This window comes from Ambystoma mexicanum, chromosome 3p, assembly GCF_040938575.1.
Source record: "Ambystoma mexicanum isolate Mex_15411 chromosome 3p, UKY_AmexF1_1, whole genome shotgun sequence".
NCBI lineage: Eukaryota > Metazoa > Chordata > Amphibia > Caudata > Ambystomatidae > Ambystoma > Ambystoma mexicanum.
The window spans coordinates 563615162-563635318 of NC_090925.1; the positions used below are offsets into that span (position 1 = coordinate 563615162).

The following is a 20157-nucleotide window of genomic DNA, read 5'->3' on the forward strand; positions in this document are numbered from 1 at the left end:
ATCGCGAGAGAGGGAGTATAGGTGATGGAGAAGCAATTAGAGTATTTATTTAGGATTTATAAAGTGCAAACTATGGCCGAAAGCATCAAGGCGGTGACGAGAAGCAGTTTTACAGAACAAGAGCCACAACCTTAAGAGCAGTGAGAGAAACAAAAAGATGGGTCTTAAGTAGCTTCCTGAAGGGAAGGTATACTTTCTGAGCTCTCAAATAGAATGGCAAAGCATTCCATAAGGTGGGGGCCAGTAGCGAGAAGGATCGACCAACCAAACGCTTGCAGCAAGATTTAGGAATTTTCAACAGGATTTGTGTTTCCGACTGTAGGCTTCTAGCGAGATAATACCTTACCAGTTTGTTCCTCAAGTAATGAGGCCCAACATTATGGAGAGCTCGATGCACACAATCTTGAACTGAATCCTCGCTCCCACCCGCAACAAGTGAAGCTGGAGAAGCAGAGCAGTAGAAGAGGTCAATAGCGGAGCTTGGAGTGCAAGTTGGGCCGCCACATTCTGAAGAACTTGAAGTCTGATTCCGATGCTTCGGTTATCCTAAGTAGATACTGTTGCAGTAATCTACGGACCCCATTATCGAAGAGGTTATTAGTGTAGTGCCATTTTCCAGAGTAAGCAAGGGAAGAATGGGCTTTCAGTTTTCCAAAGGACGCCCACATATGGCGGAGATTCAAACATGGGCCAAGGAATGCTGGGCAATATTGTGCATTCCAAAGATGGTTACTACCCGTCAGATCAACCACCAACACCTCGGATTTGTTACCATTTAGCGGGAGCCAATTGGCTGCCATCCAAGAACCCACTCTCTCCAGCAGTTACGCAACTGACTGGGAAGTGCAGTCAAAGGAGAGTACAATCGGAATATCAGCTGTGTGTCATCTGTATAGGAATAAAAGAGCACACCGCAATCAGAAATAAGGTTGGCAAACATCCGCACATACGAGTTAAATAAAAGAGGGGATAAGGCCGACGTTTGCTGGACTCCACAAAGCAGCTGGACAAGGGAAGAGAAACCTCCCTGGAAGAAGACCGTCTGAGAACGACCCTCGAGAAAGGACTTAAACCAGGCCAAGATGGGTCCGGTGACACCCACCTGCTCCAATCTACCCAGCAGAATATGGTGGTCTACTGTATGAAAGGCCGCAGAGAGATCAAGGAAAATAAGAATTCTTGTCTCTCTGCGGTCCTGGAGCAGTGCAAGATCGTCTAACAGCGATATCGTGACCGATTCCTTCCCCATTTTGGGGCAGAAACTGGACAAACGGATGAAGACAGTCATTCGTTTCTAAGAAACTTGAGATTTGAGGCGTGATCGCCGTCTCCATCAGCTTCATAATAGCAGGAAGCAGAGAAATGGGCCTGTAATTGGCCAAGACTAGCAGATCCAAACTGGCTTTTTTTAAGTAGCGCAGAACCACTGCATGCTTTAAAGCATCTGGGACAAAGCCTGTAGAAAAGGAATGCTCTATAGCAGCTGTCAACATGTTCAGAGTTTTCTGCGGAAGGGTTTTCAGGATGCGAAGGGGAACCGCATCACAAGGCGAGGCAGATTTAAGGCCAAACAGAGCAATCTGAATAGATGTTTCATCAATGGGATCCAGTTTAAAGATCTTAGTCCCAACCAGGGGGACTAAGTCAATGCTCAGACCATTAAGCCTAATATTGCCGATCCTTGATGCCCTTTCGAATCTCAAGAATCTTTTCAGAGAAGAAGGTGCTGATTTCGCTACACCAAACCTGGTGTTAGGTAGAATTCTCAGAAATGTGCCAATTCCTCTCTACCTCTTAGAGACCCCCAGCAACTTTGCTGGATTTTAGGACTTAATTTTTAACGTGGAGAGAGCGAGACGCTTTTCCCACTCTCTCATGTATTTTTAATGTGATTTGAACGCTGTCTTTCTTTGCTATTGTATGGAGCCTGACAAACTCGAGAGGCATCATCTTTACATTGTGTCACAACACCTTCAGTGCAGTGGCACAGGGAAGTCTTTCAGATTTCCCAAAAGGTTTAAATACCTTCTCTTGGATAAACTACTGTTTCCAAGAGCAGTGAAGTGAAATTGACTATCTTACAACAGGATGCTGGAGAGGTTTAGTATCCCTTGTCTAGTTTCTCATGTAACAATTTTATGTTACCCTTTCCTCAATGAATGGCTGGTGGCAGTGGTTTACTTTTAACTACCATGGTGTGCTTTTACTGCGGGCTGTGTTTGCAGCTGCAGTCAAGCACCCAAGGGTGCCATTTTTGTCAAAAAGGCCACGGTCATCTTTTTTCATCATTTCTTTGTGGAAAGGTCCTTGTTGAGATTTACTCTGCGCGCCAAACTAGATTTGGCCACTTTGTTAGTTTTGTCTTTGGCGGGATTTACGAGTGAAGGCCGCCTCTGGCGCCCGAGTGTCTGGGGTGGGCAGGAAGCGAGGGAGGTGTCTGACAATCCCTGTGCTTAGTCTCCTAGGAGACAGAAATGCACTCCTAGGTGATTGGCCGGCTGACTGTCCGGCAAGGACAGCCATCCTGCTGGGTAAATGACAGCTAGGCTGGAATGAATGGGAGAAACCTGCATAAAAAGGCAAGGCTTTTTGGCTTGGAAGACAGTCGACGACTGGACCAAGGAATCTGAAGAAGAACTTGGAAGAGACACCTGCTGCAACTCCTGCACCGTTGGTTTGCCTGGTGAAGCTCTGCAGCTGTGCTGAAGCTCTGAAATTTACCTAGACTAGAGAAACCCTGCAAGGACGACTTCTTCCGTAGAGTTGGTGGTACCAATCAACTCCTAAGTAAGCCACCTGGACATCCTCTCGAAACTGGTTGCATTTCCACTGCAGTTGCTGCTGGAAACCGAAGAGCCGGGGAGAGGAACACCAGATCATGTGTGTTGCTTTTAAGTTGGCCAAGAGGTACAGGAAGATCCTCCAGACTCCCAGGAAGCAGGAATGAACCGGCCTGAGCCACAACAGAGTGCTGGACCCCAGATGCAAGGAAAACCCATCTCAACAGCCAAGAGTCCGCAGTGGTGCCATTTGCTGAGACGCGAGTAGCTGAAACCGCGAAGTGCCACTGAATATAAGTTGGTCCTTTTCTGTTGCCTACCGTCCCGTTGCAGTGCAGGAGTCCTCCAGACGTCCTACCCCTCTTGTCCCCACGACTGAGGCCAAGAGGCCAAGGAACACAGGATCTGCAGAGCTGCACAGAAACAGAAGTCAGGTGGTGTTAGGGAGAATTCCCTCTTTAGACTGAATTTCCTAACCTAGTGAGTCCCCCAGCAGCTTTGCTGGATTTCTGGAGTTTGTTTTTTTCTCCTGCCAAGAGTGAGACTCTTTCTCCCACTCTTGGACATGATTTATGGTGTTCCTTTGACTGCTAATGTGTTCTATGGGCTATGGGGTCCTTTACCCCATAGGGTCTCATGTGTTTTTCCTATGTGCGTTACACAGCACCCTCCGTGCAGTGACACAGGGGTGTCATAGTGACACCCCACCATAGACTCCATACCCTGGGACTGACTACTGTCTCCCAGGGCATGTAAAGTCACCATTGGCTTTACTAGTCCCAAATTATTAACAGAAACCGGTACAAACCATCATATTGTGAACGTACTGGTCAGGGCAATTCGATTTCCCCGGGGTCTGTTAGTCGAGGGGGCACGTCTCCATCCCCCCCTGATCGAGTTTTGGCTGGTGGCAGTGGATACTACTTTTTATATTCGACCGCAAATATATCCCTGTGGGATTTTCCCATTGTTCGAGGCTACCAACTTTAATTATTTAATTCTCATAGCCTCGAACATACCGCCGGTTTATTTAATATTAATTCGCCGGTTGGTATTTTTTGCCAGGACTCGATTCTAAAATGGCGTTTGTGTTCTCTTCTGTGACTCCAACCCAAGTCGAGCCCTTTGTTCCACTTTTTGGTGGGCTTCTCTACAGAAGCCTCCAAAAGTGGTGCCACTCTGTCTGGGTACCACAGGGGGTGTGAGAGGGGGGTTTAGGCACCCTGGACTGAGTTACCTTGGTAACTCCGCACTCTCGTGTGATTGGCCCAAGTGGTGAGCCGGCTGGCTCAACACTTAGCATGTTTGATTGACAGCTAGGCTGAGTGAATGGGGGGGTGCTGCATAAAAGCAGGGCTTTGGGGACTGGAACTTCAGAAGTCGCCACAGGACCTGAGAATCCGACGAGGGAGAAGCTGAGCCGACCTGCCACGACGACACCACCGGTGGAGCCCTGCGGAACCGACTCACCACTTCCCGACGACAGAGAAGATCACCCGGCTGGAGAGGCTTCTTCCCCCGACTGGTGGGCACAACCAGTTTACCTTCTTTTCCTCGCATCCCAGGAAGTCTTGTGGTCGAATTGCCGTGCCAAGCACCCCAGCAACCGGATAGCCACTTACCACTGGCCCTTGAATAAAAGGACCGCTCCTTTTACCTGAGAACTCCGCGGCTAGTTTCTTCCCTGGCAGTGCAACGGACTCCTGTCTTCCTCCCCGACGAGATCCTCTCTTCCCCCGGACGAAGCACCGACTTGCATCTGCTGCCAGGAACAACTGCCCCCGCTGGAGTATTCTCACCACTTTAAGGTACCGTGTCCGCCAGGCCTCCCTTTCTAAAGATTGCTACAAGGTAATAATCCCTTAACCTTCTGGACTGGGCTGGCCGCCTTGACCTTCTACTAACTGGTCCCTTTCTTTTGGTCCAACTCTATTTGAACCTTTGCAAGACTTTTGTGCACTTCAACCGTGTGACCTTGGACACATTTCGTTCTGATCCTTTTAAAGTGGATCCGGCCTTCTGAACTCTAACTTCACTGTTTTACTTGCCTTCCTCTCTTGTGTTCTTGTGAAAGTGTTGGGATCCATTTCAAATTATACTCTGCTTTTCTCTCCCTTTTAAAACGAATTATTAGAGTGCCATCTGCATTAAGCGCTCACCGCTGTCTGAAAATAAGTGGAGCTTTACTTAAGACTTGTCTAATATTCTTCTAAGAGAGTGTATATCTTTTAGTGGCCGTGTTTTTAACTGCTTAACATTAGTGCCTGTGTGTTTTTCGAGATGTGGTTTTAAATAAATAATTATATCTCTTTTACACCAAGCTCTGGTCAGTGTTTACTTGTTCTACTGTGTTCTTTTGACCTATTGTGAATACTCTGTATACTGCCTAACTCTTCTTGAGGGAAGTCTGACTGCTCAGCCACAGCTACCAAGTGAATCTGTGTGGTACAGACTGCTACCAAGTGGGTTTACTGCCAAACACCTGTACTCTTAAATCTTTTGCAGTGGTCCCAGAGGGAACTGCACAGGTTTCTGCCTAACAGGTGGAACCATTTTTCTTCTAACTGGAGGTACTGTAAAGTCTAAGAGAACTTACCTCTTGTTGTGTAACCCCACTTGTTCTCAGTGGAGACTTGGTTGTTTCTGTAGAGTTGCTAACAGCTTCTTTACCTTTGATTTCTTCTTTTCTACAAATACTTCTAACATTGTGCAAGACTTTACCTACCTGCAAGAATTGCTTCAGCTCACCTAGACTTTTGTCCAATTAACTTTGGCCTGTCCTGGCCTGGCTCCCTGAATAACCCTTCTTCCGCCTGACTGTGTTTTGTCTTCCTTCCAGGAAGGGGTTAACTTACTTTGCATTCAGGGTTTACCAAATATTTGTGATATCTCTCGTTTTATTCTAATAATCTTTTTCTTTGACATGCTCCTACATATTGCCCTAAATGCAACAGTGATACATTAATGTCCACAGTGTCCTAGCTATTGTAGTCCCCTGAGGGTGTAGAAGTGTCTGTGTGCCATCCCAAATGGGTACTTGCTGATTTAGGGAAACCAAGTGTGTATTTTGTGTTACTATTATATTGCCCCTTCTGAAGAAGGCTTACTCAAACTGACTGTTAAATTAATAATTGTTTAATCAAGAAACCTTGTGTGCAAGTGTTTGACTACTTGTCACTGTGAATCTCTGTGTAACTCCCCTACAGGTCACATTGACCACTCTTGAGATAAGCCTGGCTGCTCAACACCCTACCAACCTGTGTAGTACAGACTTATACCAAAGGTTGGGCTCCTATTGCCAGGAGGTCAGGGTTGTTGTAGTGCACCCAAAGGGTACAGCTTACAATCTTGCCCAGCACAGAACATTTCTAAGCTAAGTAATAACTTTTTTAACTGTAGACCCTCAGAGTTAGTTACCAACCAACTTTTACAAGTAACTTTTAAACATGTATCGTCTTTTCTTGGAAGCCGTTCCCTTATTCTTGCAGCATGCGTGTTCTCAGTGGCAGACAGGGGGGGGGGTCACTAGGGTCTAGTGTCGAACAGATAGGTTAGGATAGGTTCTTAAGTAGCAAATGTGAGAGTTCCTAAGGAAGACTGTTGGAACAAGTAAGTACTTTACTTAAGAGTTAGTTGAGGGTCCAGGGGCTTCACAGAAGACACCCTAAGAGGATTCCAGCAGAGGCCTGGGTGCACTGGACGAGAGGACTCCCAATCACAGGAAACACCCCAAAACTACACAGGAATCGCAAGAGACTGGAGGTAAGTAAATACCTAAGCAAGCACAGTACCTCAGCACAGAAGACGTTTTTACAGCAGGACGACTTCAGGATCTGCAGTCAAAAACCTGATCGTTGAGTTACATTCCTTCATTAAGAAGATAGGACACTGGAAGGACTTTTGCAGCAAGGATCACAGCAAAGGATCTCAGCAAGGTTTTATTCGCGACTGGATATGGCTCTGGATTTGGCGCATTTTGAGGAGCACAGAAGAGGAGAATATCACTGGTCGGATTCTCGTTTGCAAAGTTCAGCACTCTGGTGAGGGGTACTTTTCAGACTGGAATTGTGCCTCTGGAGATCCAGCAGGATGCCCACGAAGTTTCTGAAGATGAGATTCTGAAGATTCTGGGTTGGGGGGGTGGTCATCCTTTTAGGGATGCCCTGGTTGCTTGGAAGGAAGGGCTACAGCAGGCTCTGGTTAGATAGCAGGCTCTCCGGTCGCCGAAAATCGTTTCAGCCTTCCGTTTTTCATCTTCTTCAGTTTTGGTTCCAGTGGTCGACTGCCTCTTCAGCTTCCAGGTTTGGACTTTTATGCAGGAACCCAGCCAATGAAACTGCCTTGCAACATTCGAGGTTGGGGAGTTGGCAATCCATTCCTGACAGCCAGCTTCCCAGTTTGAACTGGACTCTCGCACTCAGGCTGGAAGACAAAAGGCTTCAGAGTTTTGGACTCCTCCCTCACTCCTTGCCTCCCCAGACTCTAGAGGTGGGGAGTCCATGGGACTCCCGCCGAATATAAAAATCACACACAGGAATTTCCTGACCTGGATGTCAGGGAAAGGAACAAGAAAGGACAAAAAAAAAATAAGACTGGGGCCATTTTGGTAAAATGAGCACCCATGGGTGCCTTTACCGAGACTGTGCAAACAGCCTGCAGTAAAGGTGCACCAAATTAAAAGGTTAACTGCCACCAGCAAATAAAGGCAGGTTCGCCCTTGTAACAAAAATATGACATTTTAAATAAGAAAGGGGATACCCAGCACTACACATAAGGTGGGGCAGAGGTTGCTTGTATCACTTAATAACATGTAAAAGGGATACAAGATCCTTTCTACTCTTGGGAACTGTAGTTCTTACAAGGTTAGCCAGAGTAAGTTAAAAGGGGAGCCCCTAGAGCAACCACACAATAGGCACTTATTGCCAAAACTTCAAAGAGGATAGCTTTTAAAGACATTATGGAGAATCTTAAAAAATGACACATGAAAAGAGTAAGATTTTGAGAGTATGGAAAAAGGTTCCCACTCAGAGGTATAAGGAAAAATAATCCATTAAAAGCAAAATGTTCTGGGTTTGATACAGGTGAGGAAGATTTATCATTACTATGAAAATCTCACCCAACACCCCCACTTCCCAAAAGTAATGCTGTTGGCTTCCCCCAACAATTTTTCAGAATAGAAGTGTATACCTTTACCAACTGGGTCTTGCTTCCCCTGACTTGCTGGTTAGCAAATCTGCTTTGGGTTTTACTTACCTTAAATAGCTGTGTGCAATTCTTAATAAGTGTATTGGGGGTTGTATTAAACTTAGTCTGCCTTGTGCCATCCAAAAATGATAGTTATTGGTTCTTAATGTTTCATGAATTTGTGTTCCACTATTCAGAAAAAGTATCCTGGTAACAGGGTTGCTTTACTATGCAATTCCTTAACTGAGTGTCACTGCCAGGGTCTACTGCCCTTGAAGTACTCTAAGTAATCTAAAAGTGACTTGTGCTTTTACTCCCCCTGAGTAGGTGTGTTCTATTCTAAATGTCTATGATTAGGTCTGACTTGGGTAGAAATACGGTTAGTTATTCTGAACAAGGTCCATGCTTTGGTCTGTGTACCTTAAGCATTGTTGTGTTTTTACATTTTGTTTACGATTCTATGACCAAGTACTTACCCACCAAGAATTACCTTGGCCTATTTGTAATTCTAATAAACCTTTATTTTTTATAATGCTTACGTGTGCAAGTGTTTCTTTTGCACCATTTGTATGCTACAGGCTCTTTGTACCTTCCTACAGTCCTCTCTCCCTCCTAAAATAAGCCTGGCTGCTCGGTCTATGCTACCAAATACTCAGGTGTAACAGCCTTATGTCAAGAGTGTAGTTTTGTACTCTCAGTTGTATAGTTTTACTAAGCCCTTTGTTGGACTTCAGAAAAACTGTCCTAACACCAAGTATTACCTCAAGCCACACAGTATCTCAGCAGTGAAGATAATATTGCAAATGGACACCCTTCACGATGCAGGGGAACAGGACCGGACTCTTGATTCTTGGTCGTGGTGATGAAATAAAGGACACTGGAGGACACTGAATGGGAACCTGCAGCAGAACTCGAGAGGAGAGGCTCCCAAGAAAGGATTCTTCATTGCTTCTCGCGGCTATGTGGTTTTGGCACCCATGTCCATGTACTAGATGAACAACAGTTGTCTGATCGATTTGCCTCGCTATCTCTGTCCAGCACACGGGGGAGCGGCGGACTTCAATGAGTTGAATCTTGAAACTGGAGATCCAGCAGGCGTCCAAAGTATCAGCAAGATTCATTCTTCGGAAGACTATGCACATCACTCTGGCTCGAGGTCCCAGGTTATTGGCAGTTTGCAGCCCGGGAAGGTCAAAGCTCCACATATTGCTTTCCGGACCTCAGAAGGCAGGAAGAAGGCAAAAGAGAAATATGGCCAAAGCGCAAGCAAAACCCTTTTGGCACAGGATCTTAGGGTGTTAGCCAACCTTAGTAGCCACTTGCAGTAAATGCCAAAGTGTATGAGTAAAAACAAAACCATAGAAAAAGAACAGCTATCACCAGCTCTTCGTAGGCACATTGTAAAAGTAACCATAAAGTAATTACTGAAAATGTTAAGCATACAAAGTCTCCTAACTGCGCTTCACTTTAAGGTGATATGTGCAGTTCTCGCTCACAGTTTCCCCATAAGAATGAGCAAACAGGCAAGGGAAGTAGAGTAGAAGGCTTTACCTACCTTTAAAAAGACAGGATCGTGGTTTAAATCAAATAAGAAAGGTGCCCAATAGAATGCTATGCGGGGAAAGTAGAAAAAAGAAAATCTCTCAGATGGGTTTTGGACGTGGCTAAAGTTAGGAAAATCAACGTTCTTTGATTAAACCTATTTATTGTTATAATTATTAATTAACTTTGCATTTAGAAGTATTACAATTGCCATCTCTAATTGATTTCATAAAGTATTCTTAACATTTCTGTTACTGTTTGAAAGGTTTCTTAAAAAACAAATTGCCTAAAATAAATACAAAAATAGATATGGTTACTTGTAATATTCTAGTTTAATGCATGTGTTGTTAAATAAAGAAATGTACTAAACTGTGTGGCCAATCCATGCTTCACAAACACTTGGGTATGTTAACTGCACTCTAACTCAGCAGATTAGGTGCTTGATTTAAAGACATACTGCTCACTCTACCAAGTGAGAGTTTGGTTAGACTTGAGAGAAACCTTTGCAGGAACACCAATGTTAGCTTCCCAGTAGCTCACACTAGCAGTGTTTCCGCAAACCTTTAACATTTTCAATAAGCATTTTAAATGTGTTTCACTGGGCAGCTAGCCACAACTGAAAAGATTAAGATCTAGGAATAAGTTGCACATTTTCGCTTGAAATCGATAAAACAGTACATTTTCACATGAACACATTTGTGGTGGTTATTTAAATACAAAGTTGAGGCTTGAAAAGTATCCATTAAACCATAACAAAAACATTTAATTTGTTTCTGGTCACATGGAAAATGTCACGGAAGGTAATTTTTCATACATTAAAAGATAAATATATTCATGTTCCCACATTATCGGAATAGGCAAAGGACTGCATTTGTATGTTCTAAAACCAGTATACCGCCTTTTTTCGTGTTTGTCCTTACCTGTTTTGAGCCCCCCGAGGTCCTTGCTCCATTGCCAGCATAGCATCTGACCATGATCCAGTTGGTCTTGAGAGACCCTGTTGTCCATAGGGATTGGACGACATGCCCATACCAATGTCATTGGCTCCTGCAACATTAATGTTTAAATCAGTAATTCAGGTGCTCCAAAAAATCATAACAGACTTTTGGAAAGTAAAAGAATTACCAGTGGCACTTCAATCTTTTTATGATGTAGCAAACAAAGCATTGTCAATATTGCTAAAAAGCTCACCTCACAATGAATCCACCAAAAATATAACTCGCCATAAAGGTGGGGGAGGTGGGGGAGGGGACACATCTGCCCCATACTTAACCTTTGAACTGGAGCCATCATTACTAAGGGCAATTCCTCTCCAGCCCAAGTTGGTGTTAAGTCCGTTCCTCTAAGGTCCAACTAAGGGCTTCATAAAACCATATGAGGCAATACAAAACTCCGCCCATAGCATAAGGCTGTAGCCACCTGAGAACATTTGGTAGAGTATACAGAGCACCCAGGCTCATCTTAGGAGGGAACAGAGGGCTGTAGCCTGGTACAAAGACATTGTAGCATACATATGGTCCATAGAAACACAATGTACTGTAAAATAAAATGGCGTCTTTAAATACAAGTAGGCCAAGATAAATCTTGGGGGGGGAAGTACGTACTATAACATACCATATAAACACATTTATAAAAACCAACTCAATACTTATGGGATACAAACCAAAGTATAACCATATTAATAATAGCAACCAGTAGTTCAAGGTAAGTCGACGCTTTAACACATTTAGAATGGCATAATGCTATTCTTGGGGAGTAAAATCACAGTTACTTTTAGATTACCTTCAGAAAATCAAGGGTAGCAGACGCTATTGTCTATAACAGTGTTATTCACTTTCAGAGTCACTTAGTTACACCAACACTGGTTACAAGTGTCTCTTGCAACCTATGTAGCTTTCTTCTATCAAGAATGGATAGTTACCAACCAATGTCACTGTTATTAATACAGTAATATAACTTGTATATTACCTAGAGGCCTAAAGCTTCTCAAGGACAGGTATGAATACAGTAAAATATTTTAGAAGTGCCCTACAGCAGTTCTGGGAAAGTATTACAGTTTAACAAGAGTAGGAGCTATTCAAGGTCAGTATAACCTATTGGTATATACACCTTTACACTATTACTAAGCACAGGAATAGCTAGTTTAACCAAGGATACTTTTCAGAAGGGTACAAAACAATTTTAAGGCAAGTAAGAACTCAAACTATTTTAGAAGTGCTCCAAAGCATTTCAGGGAAAGTGTTAGGGCCAGTTTTTCTAATGTCCATTTAAGGGCTTGGCAAAACTGTCCACTGAGATATACAAGGAACTCATGGTGGCAACAGTAAAGACAGATGCAAGTGATCACAGTTCAAGGGTGTTTATTAAACCGTAGGCAGGTTGGAAAAATGCCCAATCTGAACCTAAATCTAATGGAAGCAAGCATCGACCATCAAATGAAAATAAGGCAGTCCTAGTGCCGTGGTGTCAAATAAAAAGGCCTATACTAAGAAACCTATTGCCGAACCCAGCAGCCAATACAAAAAAGGATGTGAGATAGTTCTGAAGAAAAGACAGAAGTGTTCTCAAATATGTCTGGATGGAGTAGCCTGGCACTCCCTTCCCCATGTTTTGAGCACGGGGTAAGGCTGGATCTTGGAGCACAGCACACTATAGCTTCTCCAGCACGAGACGGCAGTTCCACTTGCAGCTTTTAGGACCGTCAATGGCCAAGTCTGATTTCTCTTGAAAGTCTCTTGCCTTCGAGGACCTGACGTACTCAAATGAACAAATAGAAATTTCTTTTTCACTTATTCTTTGGGTGATGGCTTCACCCCTAGTTCCCCTCAGCCGGTGCTGACCTTCCACAAATCGTGTTCCCAAAACCAAATAAACAGTTCCTTTTTGTGGGTTTAGGTGATTACTTTCACCCGGGATCCCCCTCATCTGGGTGCAAATCTCTAGAACATTCTTTACCAGTGTCAGAACCTCAGATAGCTATGTTGTCACCCTTTCGAGGGCCTGTCAGATTCCAAAGTCTCGAAATAAAAGTTCAATCACAGAGTTCTTCTCTTTACTTGGATGACAGGGTCGCACCCCTGTGTCCCCTTCTTCAGGACATTGACCCTTCTCTTATTTTCAGCCTCTTTCCACCGGGTTCACTATGGTTTTCCTTTAAATGTCTTTAAACAGTTCCAGTGGGCATCCCTCTTCCGGGTACACTCTTGCAAACTTCACATTTACATTATTTTTTAATGGTTTGTGGAATTCACTTGCTTTGACACAGTTCTTAGGTCAAAGGCTTTCAACTGTATGGGGATTTTGCTTGACCTCCTGTATGACCACTTTGACCTATCTTGGCGGCTCTCCCACGGCCTTCTGGTATCTGTAGTTTCATTCAGATGGGGATTGACCATGGTTTCATGGAGCAGCACGCATGTGGTGCAGGCTCCCTTTTGCAGCTGGTCTATTACAGTTCTTTAATTAATGTTGCAAAGTGGCAAAATTAAAAAAGCTTAATCACAGCCCAATTCTTATCGGTTTGCCCCTCGAATCACCAGCTGTGATGAACCGCTTGGTGTCCCTCTTAACTGGGGGTCAAGGCCGGTACCACGGAAGCAGGAGTCTCCCTCGTTCAGTCTTATCAGCGTCGATATGCTCCATGTACCGTTGACATCTGCTGCAGCACACTTTAGCTATTGTCCTCAGCCTTACGATTCTCTCAGCGGAGGGTTCGCATGGTTTTATCGAAGAGGGCAAGGTTGTGTCTCTTCTCACCAGCCTCCCGATATTTGCCGCCTTTCTCCTCCTCTTAAACTGCTGGGTGTGGATAGCTATCTCATCGTGTGGTCTGCCGTGCTCGTTCTGTGCTCTCTTCCTCCACCTTTTATCCCTGTGGGGAAATGAAAAGGTTGTCAGGTGTGTGGGATTCAGGCCGACGCTGGGGTTGAGAGCATGATGGGTAAACAGCTCTAGGGTTAGTCCTTTGATGTTCATGTCAGGTAAAAGTGGTTGAGTCGAGAAGGACGACAAAGCAGTTTGAGTATTCTGCGTGGTAGGACAGGAAAGAGGTGTTATATGCAATTATAGCCTTGGTCCTAGGGGTTTTGGTATATTCAGAAGAGTGAGACTGGTAGGTGTTGTGAAGTGAACAAAAATTATTGAAGTTTTTATCGTGACCTGTACAGGGGGGATTGTGGGAATGGTAGTGTGAAGGTAGTATACTGAGGTTTCGGAAAAGAATAATTAGAGGGACTTGAATAAAAATGGGAAGGGTAATGACTGGGAGTAGATCTCGGTAGGAGAGATTTAATGAGGAGAGGTGAGGCAGATGCACTGTAGCCTGTAAAGGCCTCAGAGATATCATTTGCCTCTCCTCCTTCCTCGGCATAGTACTGCGTCTCACCTGGGGCATTCCCCTGACCATAACCCTGCGCTCCTTTAGCCAGGTAATCTACCCTCGCTCGTCCACCGATAAAGTTGGAATTGGAGGGTGCTAGCCCTCCACTGGCCACCTGAATAAGTGTTTCCAGAGGTTTACCTGGGAGAAAAGCCTCTGGTTTCTTACAGATAGTACAAGACTACACCGTTAGTATAAGGCTGTACCACCTGAGTATTTGGTAGCGTAGACAGAGCAGCAAAGCTCATCTTAAGAGGGAGAGATGGCTGTAGGAAAGTACAAAGGCCTGTCGCATACAAATGGTTCAAAATAAACACCATTAGGCAGAAGTATTAAGCGCCAATTTGTATTAAAAAATACAAGTAGGCCAAGGTAAATCTTGAGGGGGTAAGTACTTTGGCATAGAATCAAAAAAACAGTATAAAAACACAACAATGCTTAAGGTAGAAAGACCAATGCACGCACCTTGGTCAGAATAACTTTCAGTAATTCTAGGTAAATCAGACCCAAGTATGTACATTTAGAATAGAAAACACCTATTCGGGGGATGTACAAACACAAGTTACTTTTAGATGTTAGGCAAGATTTGGTGCAGTAACCTTTGATTTCACTACAACAACCTTGACCTCCTGGTAATAGGAACCCAACCTTTGGTGCAAGTCTATACTACACAGGGTGGTAGTGTGGCTGAGCAGCCAGGTTTATCTCAAGAGGGTTCAATGTGAGCAGTAGGGGAGTTACACAGATTCACAGTGACCAGTATCCAAATAAACACTTCTGGTCCAGGTTTCTTGATTAAACAATTATTAATTTAACAGTCAGTTTGAATAGGCCTTCTTCAGAAGGGGCAATATAATAGTAACACAAATGCACTCCAAAATACACAATCTTAGTTTTTCTAAATGAGCAAGGACCATTTGGGATGGCACACAGACACTTCCTACACCCTCAGGTGACTTAAATAGCTAGGACACTGTGGACATTACTATATAACTGGTACATTTAGAGCAATACTGAGATGAGTGTTAAAGTAAAGAGGTTTCTGAATAAGACAAGAGATCACACAAATATTCTGAAGCAGGTAATTACTTCTGACCCCCCCCCCCCCAATGCAAAATAAGTTAACCCTTTCCTGAGCTAAGGTAAGACACAAGCAGAGGATAGGAGTCATTTAGGGAGCCATGACAGCCAATGTCAATTGTGCAAAAGTCTTGGTGAGTTGAAGCACTTCTTGCAGGTAAATTAAAGTCTTACACAATGTTTTAGAAGTCTTTGTAGAAAAAGTAGAATCAATGTAGGGCCACAAGCTGGGAGGCTTGTGAGAGGTAGAATATGCAAGCAACTCTACATAAGCAAATCAAGACAAGTCAACTGAGAAAGTAAGGCTACAACAAGAGTTCGGTCCTCTCAAACTTTACAGTACCTTTGGTTAGAAGAAATGGCTCCAACTGGCTTCTGTTCCTGTGCAGCTCTGCAGGTCCTTTTGTTCCTGGGCCTCAGTCGCGGGGACAAGAGGGAGGACTTCTGGGCACCCCTGCACTGCAATGGGACGGTCAGCAGCTGAAAAGGACAAACTTCAATTCAGCGGCACTTTGCGGTTTCAGCTACTCCCGTCTCAGCAAATAGGACCACCGTGGAATCTCAGATACCACTCTGGACTTTCCTCGGATCTGGGGTCCAGCACTCCGTTGAGGTGGCTCAGGCTTGGTCAGTCCTGCTTACTGGGAGTCCAAAAAAAATCTTACACAAGCTCAGGTCCCACTTTAAAGTTATTCACTCTGATTTGGTGTTCCTCTCCCTGGCACTTCGATTCCAGCAGCAGAAGTACAGCCAGCTCCGAGAGGATGTCCAAACAAGTTCACTTTGGAGTTGATTGGTTTCACCAACTCAAGGGGAGAATTCATCCTTGCAGGGCTTCTCTAGTCGAAGCGTCTTTTCCAAGTTCTTCGGGTTCCTGCGTCCAGTGGTCGACTCTGCCTTCCAAGCCAAAAAGCCTTGCCTTTTATGCAGGTTTCTCCCATTCATTCCAGCCTACCTATCACCACACAGCAGGGTGGCTGTCCTTGCCAGAATGCCAGCTGGCCAATCCCCTTTGGGTGCATTCCTGTAACCAAGGTGATTAAGCACAGGGAGTTTTTCAAGCATCTCGCTCACTTACTGCCCCTGCCAGACATACTGGAGCCAGAGGAGGGCTTCACTCATGAATCCCGCGAAAGACAAAACGAACAAAGGGGCCAAACATGATTAAACGCAGATTAAATCTCAAGAAGGACATTTCCAGCAAGAAATGGCGAAAAAAAGAAGACCTAGTCCATTTTGACAAAATGGGCACCCAAAGGTACCTTACTGCAGCTGCGAACACAGCCTGCAGTAAAAACACACAATGGTAGTAAAAAGTAAACCACTGCCACCAGTCATTAATTGTAGAAAGGTTAACATAAAAATGTTACATGAGAAACTAGACAAAGGGGATTCCAAGTAAGCCCTCCAGCAACCTATGGTAAGATAGTGTGTGCTGGGTCTAGAAAGTTACAAATTGTAAGTAAAGTCAATTTCACTTCATTGCTCTTGGAAACAGTAGTTTCACCAAGAGAAGGTATTTAAACCTTTGGGAAATCTAAGAGACTTCCCTGTCCCACTGCACTGAAGGTGCTGTGTGTCACACTGCAAATTTTGTCAGATTCCAAAACCAAAAGAAACTGTTTAAATCACAGAAAAATACATCAGATTGGGAAAAATGTCTCATTCTCTCCAGGTTAAAAGTCCTATAGTCCAGCAAAAGTGCTGTGGGTCTCCAAGGTAGAGAGGAATTAGCAAATTTCTCAGAATTCGCCCCAACAGATTACTTTCAGTAATTCATGGGTAGTAGACCCAGTCAGTCATGCAGTGACACTCAGTTAAGAAATCCCTTAGTAAACCAACCCTGTTTTCAGGATACTGTTCTGACTAGTGGAACAAAAATTCTTGAAATATTATAAACCCACAACTATATTTAGAATAACCTTCAGTTATACCAGTTGAGTAAGACCTAATGTAATAACCTATGACAGTTGCTTTTCAGATCTGTGAAACACAGATTAAAAGGTAAGCAATAATTCCTTACGCTATTTTAGGATTGCACAAAACAGACTAAGGTAGGTAAACCCACAGTACACTTATTCAGAATGGCACACAGCTATTCAAAGTAAAACCCAAGGCAGACTTATTCTAGAAATGCTATACTGCAAGTCGGGGTAACAAAACCCAGATGGTGAACTAGACACTTTTTTTCTGAAAGAAATAGTTAGGAAAAGTCCTGAGGGACTTGTTTATATTTTGTTATATGCCCTTTGTGCAGCTTGCTTCTGTTCTTGATAATCTGTAGTAAACAGATGTAGAAGCAGCCGGGCATATAACAAAATATAAACAAGCATGTTTGAGTGAAGCAGAGTTGGATAATTCTCCAATAAGGAATTGAATACAAACGGGCCTAAGATTAGAAGCATCGTTTAATACAGTCCCTGATGAAGGTCTAGTACAGACCGAAATGCATTGGACAATATAATGCTTGCTAAAGGCCTCAGACAAATGCAGATTTCTAAATAAAAGATTTTTTGGTTACAACTAATTGAAATTATTTTTGAAGAATTCTTGGAAAATTTTGAACATTCACTTAAAGCAAATTAGTGAGATATCCACAAAGGTCCTTCCAGCAGACTGGTGCAATTTAACCAGTCGACAGCGTAATATCGACAGTCTTTATGACCCACTGGTCTGAAGTTATCCCCTCCCATTCTGTGAGGAAAGATGTTAAGCGCCCCCCGACCGGGGTGATGTGGGAGAGGACCTGAATCTGATGGTCATTTCTGACCAGAGGTTGCGGCTCCTCTAGGGTTGGGGCCTCTACCTCTGGCTTTGCCACGTTACTGACCCCTTGGTGGGTAGTATGCATGGCTTCCTGATGTCTGTCTAGCATTAAGGTTTCCCGTGCTATAGTTGTTCTGACTTGCACGGGACTGCCCTCGAAAGGACCGATGGGCATTACCTCCCCTTTGGGGGGACGGTTTTTGAGTAATTTGTTGCATAGGCTTAAGAGCGTCATGGTCTTTTTTTGGTTGTTTCTAGGGCCTCATCGACCGTCTTCCCATAGAGGTTAGTTTCTTCAATGGGTTTGTTGATGAGAGCAGCCTGTGTCTCAGGCTTAAATCCTGAGTTATGAAGCCAAGCGTGCCGCTTAAGTAAAGTGCCCTGAGCCAGAGACCTGCCTGCTGTTTCAGCCGTGTCCAGAGTGTTTTTTTTTATTACATTCTAGTTTGCTTGCCTGCCTTCAGCCACAATGGTGAGAAGCTTGGACCTGACGGGTTCTGGGACCTCCTGGAAACCTTCCTGTACTGGTTCCATTGAGTGTCAGCATAACTCGCCAGAAGCGTAGTGCTATTCGCTATGGGCGTGGTATATGCGGCAGCCGAGGTAACCCGCTTACCTAAGGCATACAACCTCTTGGATTCTCTATCCGGAGGCGCCTTCCCCGTAGCAAGGGGTTGTCCTGCCCGTTTCCGGGTGGTAGTCACTACCAGGGAATCAGGGGTGGCGTGCCCTTTAATGTATTGAGGGTTCGAAGGAGCTGGCCGAAATCATTTTTCTACTCTTGGGTTCACTGCCCGGGTCTGAGCTGGTGACACCAGGGAGGGGGCCAATCTTCTTTTAACAGAATTAAGGAGGGGAATGGCCTGGCTTGAGGGGGGGGGGGGTTTCTCAAAGAGAACGTCTTCTACAAAGTCCTGCTCAGGTACCGCCTCTTGAGTAGTGATTTGAAAGTGATCAGCTGCCTTCCTTAACATGGCATTGAAGGCCATTTGGTCATCTTACAGGCGAGGCCTGGCGAGCCAGGGTGGACGGAGGAGAATCCGGGCACAGAACATCAGTGTCCTGATCTTGTTGGGGGAGCGTCCATGGGTCCGTCCCCACTTGCTGGGTTTCTTCCCATTGTCCATGGCATCCGCCTGGTCCTCATTGTAGCCCTGCAGGAAGGAAGGTACTTCATCTTCACGGTAAATGTCCTGGTAAGTATCCATCTGAACTATGTCTTCATGATGGACGGGGACCGAGGGCTGATCTTCTTGGAAATGGGAAACAGATTTAAGATTAGGTTCGCCACGAGATCTTTTCAGGGAAGGATGTTCAGAAAAATTGATTATTTTTTCAAGACGGTCCATAGACCCTTCAAATTTCTCCCTTGTCCACTTCGAGGAACCTGAAGGGCCTATGGGTGGAAAAACGTCTTCTGCCTTTTGTCGCCAAAATTTGTCACTCAGGATGTTGGAAAGAGGCTCTCAACTGTCCTCATAAGTCTCCCACGAATCGGGGCACCATCCCGTATCTATAGATTTGTCCGCTGCCTGCCCCATGTTTTTCAACGGAATAGGTATAAGCCCAACCGCCGAAGTAATTCTTGCAATACTGTGTTCAATTACCACCGAATCGGCATGAGTTAGTGGGTCTGAAAGTCTATCGGTAGATTTACTGCCTACCGCGGCGTTGGAGGGCTTGGAGGCCAGTTTTTCACCTTGAGGCCTAGTTGTAGTTTTTGGGCCTACCGGGCCTTTTGGGACCGTCGGAGTGTTGAAATTCTGCGCTTCGACGTGTAACCTGATTTAGGCGTAGCGCCCTTATTGGTTTTGGAATGCCCAATCACAAAACAGTGCTGCGGATGCAGGGAAGGCTGTTGATCTGAACTATCAGAGGAATCTGACGAAATTTGCGATGGCCCTGCTGGCACTTTCACCTTTTTCAACGTACCTAGGTAGGGGGAGTAGGGGGGGGGGGTGTATAATGTAATGCGTTCTTTGTACGCCCCTGTCGCCGGGTGTTGTCCCTGAAGCAAGACTAGCGTCATGTCTTGAAGGGTCGGGGACAGGCGTGGTGGACCTAGAAGTGTCCGCCGCAAGGTCTATCACATCTGCAAAGGATGTTTGGTCATCAGAGGTGCCCCCGTCACTTTCGGCGGGTGTGGCGGTGGGGGAAGAGGGTTCCGACCGCGACATACCATACACAGCCCACCGCTTTACACAGCACTCCTTAAGAGTCTTAGGCCGAAGGAGTTTACAAGCCGCACACTGCTTCTTGTCGTGATATAAGGGGAGACAGGAGTTGCACGTCCTGTGCTCGTCCTTCCACGGGTATCTGACCCCTACACTTAGGGCAGAACCTAAAAGGAGTCCTTTCTATAGCGAAGATGACCAGACCTAGAGGGTAAAGAGGGGGAAAAGAGATGAGACATAACGAAAATATGGC

At 44.8% G+C, this 20157-nt stretch overlaps 1 protein-coding gene across 6 annotated transcripts in view; it reads right to left on the bottom strand.

Moving 5' to 3' along the window:
• Positions 1 to 20157, bottom strand: part of NCOA3 (nuclear receptor coactivator 3) — a 1125593-nt gene that overhangs the window by 239478 nt on the left and 865958 nt on the right. For all 6 annotated transcript variants that reach the window (XM_069651291.1, XM_069651290.1, XM_069651288.1 and 3 more), the window contains one exon: positions 10427 to 10553. In XM_069651291.1, coding sequence (XP_069507392.1) covers positions 10427 to 10553 — 127 coding nt within the window. The remainder of the gene's footprint in view (positions 1 to 10426; positions 10554 to 20157) is intronic.